Genomic DNA, 13,821 nt, shown 5'->3' on the forward strand with positions numbered 1-13,821 from the left:
ATGTGACTTTCACATTTCTTGGTCTTGGCAAGTCATTGGACACTTTTTTCTCCACTGAAGTATCCATATCCTAAAGTACTCTCCTCCTTTTTATCTCCTATGTTTAACTGTTATTGTTGTTATATTCTGCACAATCCTGAAGGCAGGATTGTACTTGGTAGAGGCAAGAACTCTACTACTTGAGCTACACTGCTAGCCCCTCCTACTTTCAATTTTGATAACAAATTTTCCCTTGGAAAATTGTAAAGATTACGGTTTATAAAACTTGTTTTCTGATAGCTGTGTGATAGCCATGGAAACAAGGAAAGTATTGTGCCTCAAATTACTTGATTTTCAACTGTCACAAGGTGTAACACATGTATGTTCATTAATGCTCTCTAACTCTTGAAGAATATTTTCGAAGAATATTTGAAATGGTACTGATTTGTCTGTTTGGATTTCTTTTGGGGGTTGCAGTGGGAGGAGGATAGTGGGACTAGGGTTTGATAGGTCCTTGAGCTTAGTAGGCAGGCATGAGACCCATTGAGAGCCCCTTTTTGAATTGATTATTTTTGAGGTAAATTCTCATTTGATATCCAGATTGGCCTAAGTTGGATTTCCCCTATTACCAATGATTCTCCATGCTGGGGATGGCAGGTATAGTTATTAGCTATTGGGTTTTCCCCATAACTGGGATGGCAGGCATGCATCACTGGTTACAGATGAATCTCACAGTTGCCCTTACCTGGACTGGCCCCACACCAGTATCTCATGATCTCCACTTCCCAAATACCTAGGATTACAGGCTTGAGCCACCACACCAGGCTTAAACTTCTTAATTCTCTTTTGCCTTACATTTCTCATCACTTTTTTTATGTGTTGTCTTTAGGTCAAAATGCAAGTGCATTGGGGACCGGAAGTTACTATGGCCACAGTCCAGGATATTATGGTCAGCATCTTTCCCCTAATCCCAAACCAACCAACAAGTTTTTTCAATGCAAGTTCTGCGTACGCTACTTCAGGTCAAAAAATCTCCTCATCGAACACACTAGGAAGGTCCACGGAGCTCAAGCTGAAGGGAGTTCGGCTGGACCACCTGTTCCCGGATCCTTAAATTATAATATTATGATGCATGAGGGATTTGGAAAGGTCTTCTCTTGCCAGTTTTGCACATACAAGTCACCAAGAAGGGCAAGAATACTGAAGCATCAGAAGATGTATCACAAAAACAGCCTGAAGGAGACCACAGCTCCCCCACCTGATCCTGACCCCCTGCCGGATCCTGTGGTCCCACCTTTGTCCCTGCAGGACCCCTGCAAGGAGCTCCCAGCAGAGGTTGTAGAGCGCAGCATCTTAGAATCCATGGTCAAACCTTTGACGAAGTCTCGAGGCAACTTCTGCTGTGAGTGGTGCAGCTACCAGACGCCCCGGCGAGAACGCTGGTGTGACCACATGATGAAGAAGCACCGGAGTATGGTCAAAATCCTTTCCAGTCTCAGGCAGCAGCAAGAAGGGACGAATGTACCGGATGTCCAGAAGAATCCTCCCAGCCCCACATCTAACTCTAGCTACCTATCCATGAATGCTGCAAGCCGGGAGATACCCAGCACTAATGCGTCTAACTACAGGGGCTCCATCAGCAACTCCATCATGAGACCCAATTCTTCCGCTTCCAAGTATTTACCCATGTCTTACCCTCAGATGAAGCCGAAGTCACCTCATAATTCTGGTCTCATCAACTTAACAGAGAGATCCCGGTATGGAATGACCGACATGACCAATTCTTCTACTGACCTGGAAACTAACAGCATACTAAATGACTCTAGTTCTGATGAAGAATTAAATGAAATAGACAGTGAGAATGGTTTGAGTGTGATGGATCACCAGACATCAGGCCTGTCGGCTGAGCAGCTGATGGGCTCAGATGGCAACAAATTATTGGAGACCAAGGGAATTCCATTTAGGAGGTTCATGAATAGATTCCAGTGCCCCTTTTGTCCTTTCCTAACCATGCACCGGCGTAGCATCTCCCGTCACATAGAAAACATCCACTTGTCTGGGAAGACAGCTGTCTACAAATGTGATGAGTGTCCGTTTACTTGCAAGAGTTCGTTAAAACTTGGGGCTCATAAACAGTGTCACACGGGTACCGTGTCAGATTGGGAGGCTGTGAATTCCCAGAGTGAATGCATTTCTTCCTCACTGAATGAAGGCGTGGTGTCTTTCGAGAGCTCCAGCATCAATGGTAGGAAGTCGGGAGTTCTGTTGGACCCCTTGCAGCAACAACAGCCACCACAGCCACCACCACCACTCCCACCACCACCACCACCACCACAGCCACTACAACCGTCACAGCCACCACAGCTACAGCCACCACATCAGGTGCCCCCTCAGCCACAGCCACCACCCACCCAGCAGCCACAGCCCCCTACGCCAGCCCCACCTCTGCACCCTTACAAGTGCACCATGTGTAGTTATTCCACTACCACTCTGAAAGGGCTAAGAGTCCATCAGCAGCACAAGCATTCATTCTGTGACAACTTGCCAAAATTCGAGGGGCAGCCCCCAAGCCTACCACTGGAAAACGAGACGGACAGCCACCCCTCTTCCAGCAACACTGTGAAGAAAAGTCAGACCTCAATTCTTGGGTTGTCCTCCAAGAACAATTTTGTAGCTAAAGCCTCTAGGAAGCTTGCTAACGACTTCCCTCTTGATCTGTCCCCCGTGAAGAAGAGAACCAGAATTGACGAGATAGCCAGCAACCTGCAGAGCAAGATCAACCAAACCAAACAGCAAGAAGATGCAGTGATCAATGTTGAGGATGATGAGGACGAAGAGGAAGACAATGAAGTGGAGATAGAGGTCGAGTTGGACAGGGAAGAAGAGCCAGCCGATTCCATCATGGAGGTCCCCACTGCTTTTTCAGCCCAACAGATTTGGGCCAGGGATACTGCTGAGCCCCCAAAGGAGCCCAACTTCCGAACCATCACCCACGATTACAACGCCACCAACGGGGCTGAGATCGAGCTGACCCTTTCTGAAGACGAAGAAGATTACTATGGCTCCTCAACAAACATGAAAGATCATCAGATCTCCAATACTGCTTTGCTGAGTACCCCAACCCCCATCTATGGAACTGAGCATAGTAATGAAAATACAGACTTTGGTGACTCTGGAAGACTTTACTATTGTAAACACTGTGATTTTAACAACAAATCTGCCCGGAGTGTTAGTACGCACTACCAACGAATGCACCCATACATTAAATTCAGCTTTAGGTACATCTTGGACCCAAATGATCACAGTGCTGTGTACAGGTGCCTGGAATGCTACATCGATTACACCAACTTTGAAGATCTCCAGCAGCATTACGGTGAACACCACCCCGAAGCCATGAATGTACTCAACTTTGATCATTCGGATCTGATCTACCGGTGTCGGTTTTGTTCCTACACGAGCCCGAATGTGAGAAGCCTGATGCCCCATTACCAAAGAATGCATCCCACGGTGAAGATCAACAACGCGATGATATTTTCTAGCTATGTGGTAGAGCAGCAGGAAGGACTGAACACGGAATCTCAGACCTTGAGGGAGATTCTGAATTCAGCTCCCAAGAACATGGCCACATCCACTCCTGTGGCTCGTGGTGGTGGTGGTGGTGGCGGCGGCGGCGGTGGCAGCAGTGGTCTGCCTTCTCCATTTAGTAAAAACACACCTTCCAAGACTTTTACTCCAGAATGTGAAAATCAGAAGGACCCTGCGGTCAACACTGTTGTCGTGTATGATTGTGATGTGTGCTCATTTGCCAGTCCCAACATGCATTCTGTCTTGGTTCATTATCAGAAGAAACACCCTGAAGAAAAGGCCTCCTACTTTAGGATCCAGAAAACCATGCGAATGGTGTCTGTGGACAGGGGATCTGCCCTTTCCCAATTATCATTTGAGGTGGGTGCTCCAATGTCTCCCAAAATGTCCACCATGGGTTCCCCACCCCCCCCACAGCCCCCACCACCAGACCTCAGTCTTGAGCTTTACTACTGCAAACACTGTTCCTACAGCAATCGGTCAGTTGTGGGAGTGCTTGTGCACTACCAGAAAAGACACCCAGAAATAAAGGTCACTGCCAAATATATCAGACAGGCTCCTCCCACAGCTGCAATGATGAGAGGGGTCGAAGGGCCCCAAGACTCCCTTCGGCCTCCTGTCCCCATGCAGCCGCTGAACCGGAGCGGTGCAGACAGTGATGGCCCTCCAGTGGAGAATGAGATGTTCTTTTGCCAGCACTGTGATTACGGGAACCGGACGGTCAAAGGGGTCCTCATTCATTATCAGAAGAAGCACAGAGACTTCAAGGCCAACGCAGATGTGATCCGCCAGCACACAGCCACCATCCGAAGCCTCTGCGACCGGAACCAGAAGAACTCTGCCAGTTGTGTGCTTCTTTCCCCTTCTGGTATAGAGAGGGATAAGACGAAGCTCCGGGCCCTCAAGTGTAGGCAGTGTTCTTATACCTCCCCCTATTTCTATGCACTGAGGAAGCATATCAAGAAAGACCACCCTGCCCTAAAAGCCACGGTCACGACCATCATGCGATGGGCGTTTCTAGATGGCTTGATAGAAGCTGGCTACCACTGTGAGTGGTGCATTTACTCCCACACGGAGCCCAATGGGCTGCTCCTGCACTACCAAAGGAGGCATCCAGAGCATTATGTAGATTATACTTACATGGCCACCAAACTCTGGGCTGGGCCAGACCCATCGTCTCCCTCTCTCACCATGCCAGCCGAAGCCAAAACATACAGATGTAGGGACTGTGTTTTTGAAGCTGTCTCTATCTGGGACATCACCAATCATTACCAAGCCTTCCACCCCTGGGCCATGAATGGTGATGAGTCCGTGCTGCTGGATATTATCAAGGAGAAAGATGTGGTTGAGAAACCCATCCTTCCCTCCGAAGACTTGATAGGCCCTATGAACTGTGAAAACAGTCTGCCCACCCCACTCCCCGAGCAGGAAGCTGAATGCTCAGAGGATGCAAGACTTTCCCCAGAGAAAAGCTTGCATCTAGCTTCGGCGAACCCTGCCATCTCCTCCACCCCATACCAGTGCACGGTGTGCCAGTCCGAGTACAACAACCTGCACGGTCTCCTCACACATTATGGGAAGAAGCACCCTGGCATGAAAGTGAAGGCTGCTGACTTCGCCCAGGACATTGACATCAACCCTGGTGCAGTCTACAAATGCAGGCACTGTCCGTACATCAATACCCGTATCCATGGCGTGCTGACCCACTACCAGAAGCGACACCCGGCCATCAAGGTGACAGCTGAGGACTTTGTGCATGACGTGGAGCAGTCGACCGACCTATCCCAGAATGACGTGGAAGAGACGAGCAGGATTTTCAAACAGGGGTACGGTGCCTACCGGTGTAAGCTCTGCCCTTACACTCACGGCACTTTGGAGAAGCTCAAAATCCATTACGAGAAGTACCACAATCAGCCAGAATTTGATGTCTTTTCCCCCTCACCCCCAAAGCTGCCAGTTTCCCTTGAGCCAGAGATAACCACTGAAGTGAGCCCCTCCCAGATCTCCATCACAGAGGAGGAGGTGGGAGAAGAGCCCATGTCCACTTCTCACTTCTCTACCTCGCACCTGGTCTCCCACACTGTGTTCCGGTGCCAACTCTGCAAGTACTTCTGCTCGACGAGGAAGGGCATCGCCAGGCATTACCGGATCAAGCACAACAATGTCCGTGCCCAGCCAGAGGGCAAGAACAACCTCTTCAAGTGTGCCCTGTGTGCCTACACCAACCCCATCCGCAAAGGGCTGGCCGCCCACTACCAGAAGCGCCACGACATCGACGCCTACTACACCCACTGCCTGGCAGCCTCCAGGACCATCAGTGACAAGCCCAACAAGGTGATCATCCCATCACCACCCAAAGACGACTCCCCGCAGCTGAGCGAGGAACTCCGGCGGGCAGTGGAGAAGAAAAAGTGCTCTTTGTGTTCCTTCCAGTCGTTCAGCAAGAAGGGCATCGTGTCCCATTACATGAAGCGTCACCCCGGGGTGTTCCCAAAGAAGCAGCATGCCAGCAAGTTGGGAGGCTACTTCACGGCTGTGTACGCCGACGAACACGAGAAGCCCCCGCTGATGGAAGAGGAGGAGAGAGGCAGCTTCGAGAAAGCCGAGGTAGAGGGCGAAGCTCAGGAAATCGAGTGGCTCCCGTTTCGCTGTATCAAATGCTTCAAGCTGTCCTTCAGCACGGCCGAGCTTCTGTGCATGCATTACACCGATCATCACAGCCGGGATCTGAAGAGGGACTTCGTCATTCTAAGCAACGGCCCCCGCCTGCAGAACGCCACCTACTACCAGTGTAAGCACTGTGATAGTAAATTGCAAAGCCTAGCAGAGCTGACCTCACATTTGAACATTCACAATGAGGAATTCCAGAAGCGTGCCAAACGCCAGGAGAGGAGGAAACAGCTTTTGAGCAAGCAGAAATATGCAGATGGTGCTTTTGCAGATTTCAAACAAGAGAGGGTAAGGATATGTTTTGATTTCCCTTCCCCCAGGAGGCTTCTCATCACTGGTGCCCACATGCACTTCTACGTTGCCAGCCAAACTGCTGCAGGCTTTGCTTGCCAGAGAGCTCAATAAGTCAATTACACATTTCGAGCTTGATTATTCCCTCCCATTCTATGCTCACCCCTCCTCGAGGTTGTTTCCCTCCTTCTCTCCCTCTGACTCCTCCCCATACCTCCCCCCAGGGGAGGTTCAGGGTAGTTTCTGTGTTATATCTCTCTGCCAAGTAGCCTAATCCGAAGTCTAGTTATACGACAACAGTGTTCGCTCTCTTCTAAGGCAGTGGTGGGGCTGTCTCTTGGTATCCTTTAATACTTCTCAGCCATGTCTGGGTCTTCAGTGCTTGCTTCAGGATCCTAACATCTCAAGGACTAGATGGTTGCTTTAACCAGGAAGTTCGTTCATGGCGCAGGCAGCTAACTCAACGTGTCACCCGCATAGTTGAAAACTGGTTGGAATACCAGATAACCTTAGTTGGCAGTGACGATGTACTTCTGCACAGAAATCTTCTCTCCTCACAAGCCGTAACATATTCAGGTTCCAGAGACCGGTGTCTGGTAGGAAGTGTGCCATGCATGACTGATGAAGTTTGGTAATAGAAAGAAAAAAAGATACACACCTATATACCCCCTGGTGTTTCTCACCCGCTAATCTGCTTTATTAACAAACAAACAAACAAAAGGTTACGAATACCAGTAAAGAATTAAATGCCTGCCATTGTGGGAGTTCTTGGAGTATTGATGGCTACCACTGTATTTTACCAGCCTTTTGGTCATTTAGAAGAGGTGCCAAAGATCAAGGAGAGGAAAGTGGTGGGCTACAAGTGTAAATTCTGTGTGGAAGTGCACCCAACGCTGAGAGCCATCTGCAACCACCTCCGGAAGCACGTCCAGTATGGAAATGTCCCAGCTGTAAAGGTGAGATGGGGAAGGCCCAGATGTACGTTGTCCCATGTGTGAGTGACTCCAGCTACTTAATAACCCATGGCTTAAAGAAGCTCAGGAGACAGCATCCTGGGATGTGCACGTCCCTAATATGCTTGGATTGCTTTGGTTTGTTCTGATTTCTTTGCAGGTTGGACCTTCCTCGTCATGGTGTTCCAGAAAAGGTTGGGTTTTTGATCTGTTTGTTTGTTTGTTTGTTTGTTTGTTTCTTCTATGGAAATAGTTTGGCAAACAGAGTGCTTAGATTCCTGGATAGAAAGGGCTTGTGGCATCCTCATATTCTGTACTGGATGCCTTTAGATCTTTCCTGTCCCAAGTTGCCTGAGCTCTTGGGAGGAGCCCGGTGTGCTAACTCTGTTCCTCTCTCTTTTACTCCTCTCACTGCTTGCCTCTTCCTTGTCATCTTCTGGCTGAGGATACAGCACTCTAGAGATAATCTGCTTTCTGCTTTTCATTCTGAATCCTCTAGGGAGTACAAGGGATAGTAATTAAATCTCACTCAAAAAGGCTTCCAGTCACACTTGACCTTGAGAGCCCTTTGACCTGGCTTGTCTGCTCCAATGCCTCTTCCTATTGAATGCTGCCAAGTAGCTCCCCTCCCTACCCCCACCTTGATGAGGCAGCGTGTTTTAAATATCATAATCTGAATAGTAAGGACTGTTTCTACAACTGAGCCTGCCTCCCAGGAATATTGCCACGCACCTATCATTTTGGATCACAGAAGTGAATTCTGTGGGAGGAGAAGTGGACTACCTTTATACTCAAGAGACATTCTCCCATTTCCCAGACAGAAGCAACCTGTAGACCAACTATGTTGTCCTTTCTGTTTGGATACTTGAACCTTTTTTTTTCCCCATTTGCCTTTCTTGCTGTTGCATCCTAATCCTTCATTAAGCACTGAAGCATTTTGTCTTTGGGCAGAACCATGACAACCCAGGTACGGCAGCAGTGAGTAGCTTCTTCTGTAATCCACTGCTGTGTGTGTCAGGCTTGGTTCCTGAAATCCAGTAATCAAAGGAACGACCTCCACAAATGGCTGCTCCTTAATTTTTGCAAGTTATTTGGCAGCTACCTTCATTTAAGACCTGAACTCCGCATCTGCAGGGCAGCAAATAGAGAGCAGGCTCTTTTGCTCTGATTTTTTCCCAAATGATGGCTCAAGGCCTTTTTACTTTCCAACATTTCCTTCTCCCTTCTATCCTCCTTCCTTCACCTCTCCCCTTCTCTTCTTCCTTCCTTTCTTCATCTGAGCCATAACCCTAACCCCTCTTTATTCCAGTTTAGATAGGTTCACCGTTTGTATTTTCTTTTCTTTTTTAAGATGAGGAGTCAGTGAGCTGGCTTCGGACTTGGACTGTCTCCATCACATTTCCCAAGCAGTAGCAACCCAAGGATCAGAATATATTGCCCTAAATCCCCACCATTGCATGAAGAATGACAGTCAGGTTTGCCCTCCCTCTAGGGGGAGCCAGAGAGGCAAGGAAGGAAGCATTACAGAAAATGCTGATGCTCTTGGGAGAATGAAGGGAGAAGATGGAAGCTGTGATGATGGATATTTATTTTGTTGGTGGGGCATGTGTGTGTGTGTGGTTCTCTTAGCAGGAGGCTGAAGACCCTTCCCATTTGTTCCTGGATGGATTGGAAGCAGCCAAAGATGCCAGTTGCGCCCTGGTGGGCCGGGTGGATGGTGAACCCTGCTTGCTTGATGGAATGTTGGAGGATGAAACCCGGCCGGGGGGATACCATTGCAGTCAATGTGACAGAGTCCTGATGTCCATGCAGGGGCTGCGTTCTCATGAGAGGAGCCATCTGGCCCTGGCCATGTTTACCCGAGAGGACAAGTACAGCTGCCAGTATTGTTCCTTTGTTTCTGCTTTCAGGCACAAGTAAGTGTTGGGGGGGAGGGGGAGGGAGGGGGTCCCTGGGGACTACTGGGGAATGTCTTCGTAGTTAGGATACAGATGGAGAACGTTGGGTGAGGAAGAAAGGCTTCATTCATGGTTCATCCTTGCTGCTGTGTGATCTTGAGCCTAAGCCATTTTATCTGTTAAGATCAGCCTAAGGAGCAATTGGCAAATGTAGGCATTTCAAAAAGGGAGATGGGAAGATGGCTCTGATGTGCCAAAGAGGAGATGCAGATGCTAAGGACAAATGAACTTGGGGGTAGATCTTCCAGACTTTCAGCCCAAACTTAGCCCTCGTTCAAAGCAGTAAAGTTTCATTTTGATATCATGGCTACATCTGCAGTGTATGATATGTAAAAACTGAACTGGGTAACTTGAGGATGGGGACGAGAAGGGGAAAATATGGGAGAGAACAATGAAAGCATGACATTGATGAAGAAATATTGTTCATAACTTGATTCAGAGAATTGAAACCTCCTATACAGCAATTAACATTTAAATAACAACAAAAACATTTCCAAAAAGCTGGGCATAGTGGCTCATGCCTGTAATCCTAGTTACTTAGGAGGCTGAGCTCTGAGGATCACAGTTCAAAGCCAGCCCGGGCACTAAAGACCATGACATTCTTATCTCCAGTTAACCACCAGAAAAACAGAAGTGGTGCTGTGGCTCAAGGGGTAGAGCATTAGCCTTGAGCTGAAGAGCTCAGGGACAGTGCCCAGGCCTGGAGTTCAAACCCACAACTAACAAAACAAACAAAAACGGTTCCATTTAGAAAACTGAGTTAACAAAATTCAGACTGTGACCCTATGTGACTAAAGAATTATTACTTGAGGTTTTTTTGTCCTTAAGGGGCCTTTAAAGGTTTAAAACAATTAGAAAATTATAGATGATAAAGAGTTGGAGGAGATCCAGGAGGTTGAAAAGCAGAATTTCCCATTACTCAACACAGTATTGAAAGCAGAAATTTAGGGTAGATGTGAAAGGCCATATGGGGTGATGGGAAGAGAAGAGGATTCTAAGACACAACCTTTCATTATATCAAAGAGATTAATGCCAGTAATATATCCCACAGTCTTGAGGGAGTTGACTATATACTAGCCTGCAGTATATTTCTATGATAAATAAAAATAATTGATAGGCTGTTTACTACTTAAAAAGAAAAGATACCCATTAGAGTTATTGCAAAGCAGGAAGAGTCAATAGTTACTAGGTTTCAAACTTCTTAGCACACAGCCCAATACCCGATCTTTGTCATCACATCCATATACTAGTTTGAAACTTGTCTCTTTTCTTCAAGTCAGGATCCTGCACTTGGCACTGTGCCTTGGGAGAATGTAAAGATAAACAGTACATAATCTGTGTCCTGAATCCTAGCTTTAGGACATAGGGTTGCATTACAAAGCAAACAGAGGGCTTGCTAAAATAAGGCTATCTCTTAAAAAAAAAATCAGTAAAATGCTGTAAAATTCAAGGAAGGGAAGTTATGTCTATAGTACTTCAGAAGTCAGGAAGGTCTTATAGAGTATGGAATACATTTGAATCAACAGAAGGAGAAAAAACAGGCCCTTTGAAGGGAAGTACAATATGGAGTACAGCATGAGAGGACCCAAGGTGAGGAGAACATAAGCCTCCTTGACAACTACCTGGAGGTTAATTTCGTTGGTCTTGAGCTTATATGTAAAAGAACAGTAGAAGCTGGACACGATGGCTCACACCTGTAATCGTAGCCACACGGGAGGTTAAGATCTGAGGATCAAGGTTCAAAGCCAGCCCAGGCACAAAAGGACCTGAGACTCTTATCTCCAATTAACCTCTAGAAAATGGGAAGTGAGGCTTAGATCCAGGGTAGGATGGTAACCATGAGCTGAAGAGCTCAGGGACAATGCCCAGGCCCACCATGACCCACCAAAAAAAAAAAAAAAAAAAAAAAGGAACAGTAGAAGATAAAGTCTAGTCTGGATACTTTAGTAGAAACTGTGTTTTGAGTCTTTATGTGTCAGGAATTAGTACTCTTCATTTTATAACTTGTCAAAAGAAGAGTCTGGTCATAATCACTAGCATAAATTGCACTTCCTGATATAGCAAAGCCCTGAGTTAAATGTATTCTCCCTTGCATTCTCAAAACAGTCCTGTGAAGTTCAGTTTTCATTATTCGCTTCATTTTATAGATAAGGAAATGGAGGCCTACAGAGATTAACTTGGCAAAGGTCATACAGCTTATAAGTCATTGGTATGATTTTTATCTTAAGAGGTCTGACTCTATAGCTCCTACTCTTGAGTTAAACAACAACACCAGCACAGAAGCAATTAATTTGGAAGAAGTAACAGTAATAGATTTAAGAAGTTAGGGAACAACTGCAGGAATACATTTAAAAAATTGTATAGGATGAGGGCCAAAGTAAAGTGGATATGGGGCCCTCTTTACTGGAAGAGTGGTATTGCCATTTATAGAAATGAAGAAGAGAATTGGTTCTGTAGAAAAATGCTGATGGACTTGGTTAGTACAAGTTTAGTAGCTACAGAACATTCAGAGAGAGATGTCCAGAGGCCAAGGAAGAAAATGTTGCCTTGAAGCTCAGAGGAGCATAGCACATTAAGTGGGCAGCAGCAGTATTCCCATCGGAGTCATTGCGAATGGAGTGTAGATCTCTGGGGTTCTATACAAATTACAACTTCCTATACATTGTTTAGTAGATTTATTTATCTTTGTGACTAATGATTATTATGAAGTCCTAGAAGTTTATTTTAATTAACATCCTCATAACTTGCTTCTGGAAGAGTGATATTCAACAAACATGGTTGTGTTTATCAGAAAACATGACCATCCCTTTGATCATTCATTTACAAGTGTGTGATTACACATTTGCACTGTAGCCATGTTAATGTGGATGTTCAAAGTAAGACAGCCCACTGTTTAAAATGAAAACCCAAGGCAGGTGCAGTGGCTCAAGCCTGTAATCCTAGCTACTTAGAAAGGAGAGTTTCATAGTTCTGCGCTTTGAGACTGAATGCCATCTCAACCAATGACAGCCCAGTAGCCCAAACCTGGTATTCCAGCTATTGGGAAAACAAGATGGCTGAATATGGTACTGTATGCCTGTCATCTGTAGTGATGTGGAGAAGCACAAATAGGAAGATGAAAGCCCGGGCTCACCCAGACACTTAACTGTGACCCTATTTTGAATTATTTTTATTTTGAAAATAACCAGTGCAAAAGGAAGGATGGCACTTGCCTAGCTGAACTCAGTCCCTTGTTATCCTCCACTCCCCAAAATAAATAAGAACAATGCCCGTCCTTCTTAAATGTTAAGTTTCTCTAATTCCAACCATGTGTATGCATATGTTAAATAAGTGTTCTCACTGGTGGGGTAGAAAACACCTTTTGCTTTCGAATGATCACTTCCCATTCTGTGTGCTCAGTTGAAGAGAATATAATGAACTGCTATGCCATAACTTGCCCTGCATCTCAATCCAAGATGTCTTAATGTCTTCCTTTAGCTTCTATTAGAATGAACTCTTGACTATTTGTTATAATGATGTGAGCACCATCATTCAAAAATAAGCAGAACAACTTATTAGTGGGTGCCTGGAACATGATGATGAAAAGATATTGTATGCCATTTTAAATCGAGCCTTTTTCCTTTTCTTCTTTTCCACATCCAGTTTGGACCGCCATATGCAGACCCACCACGGACATCATAAACCATTCCGCTGCAAACTCTGCTCCTTCAAGTCCTCCTACAACAGCCGGCTGAAAACACACATACTCAAAGCTCATGCTGGTGAGTTCTTGTATGGGTGCCTCACTTGAATGTGCTCTCATGAGCACACTTACCGAGATTTGAATTCTACACATGAGGATAAGTTACTCTTTAAAGTAGTTGCAGGTTCTGCTTTATCTAATAAAGAAAACTAAAGAGACCCCCAAAAAAGCTTCTTTGAAGACAAAATAATCAGGTAAGAATTGGAGTATTTTTTTTTCTTGTGGTTGGTTGGCTGGTTTTTGTTTGTTGGTTTTTGTTTTTGTTTGCAGATCTTGGGTCTTGAAACTTGACTACTGTCACTTAGCTTTGGTGATCAAGGCTAGCACTCTACCACTTGAGCTACAGCTCCACTTCCAGCTTTTTTGAGTGGTTAACTAGAGATAAGAGTCTAATGGACTTTCCTTCTTGGACTGATTTTGAACCCAGATTCTCAAATCTCAGCCTCCTGAGTAGCTGGGGTTATAGGCGTGAGCCAACCGGTTCCCAGCTTGGTAGTTTTTAACTTTTGAATTACCTACTCTTGCTAATGGGATTGCATAGAATTGTTATGGGCACCGAAGATAAATTTACCACATTACAAGATGCCCTTTGAGGAGTCATTTCCTTTTGTCTGAGTCAGGACTGATGGGGAGCTGTGCTGGT

The 13,821-nt window shown here is 46.0% G+C and overlaps 1 protein-coding gene across 2 annotated transcripts in view; it reads left to right on the plus strand.

Moving 5' to 3' along the window:
* Nucleotides 1-13,821, plus strand: part of Znf462 (zinc finger protein 462) — a 143,669-nt gene that overhangs the window by 59,796 nt on the left and 70,052 nt on the right. Inside the window, exons 3-6 of one of the 2 annotated variants that reach the window (XM_090330385.1) lie at nucleotides 869-6,522; nucleotides 7,329-7,481; nucleotides 9,111-9,394; nucleotides 13,079-13,197. In XM_090330385.1, the coding sequence (XP_090186511.1) occupies nucleotides 869-6,522; nucleotides 7,329-7,481; nucleotides 9,111-9,394; nucleotides 13,079-13,197 (6,210 nt within the window). The remainder of the gene's footprint in view (nucleotides 1-868; nucleotides 6,523-7,328; nucleotides 7,482-9,110; nucleotides 9,395-13,078; nucleotides 13,198-13,821) is intronic. The other variant, XM_090330386.1, reaches the window with a different exon arrangement.

Source organism: Megascapheus bottae, chromosome 3 (genome assembly GCF_031878675.1).
Source record: "Megascapheus bottae isolate mThoBot1 chromosome 3, mThoBot2.hap1, whole genome shotgun sequence".
Lineage (NCBI taxonomy): Eukaryota > Metazoa > Chordata > Mammalia > Rodentia > Geomyidae > Megascapheus > Megascapheus bottae.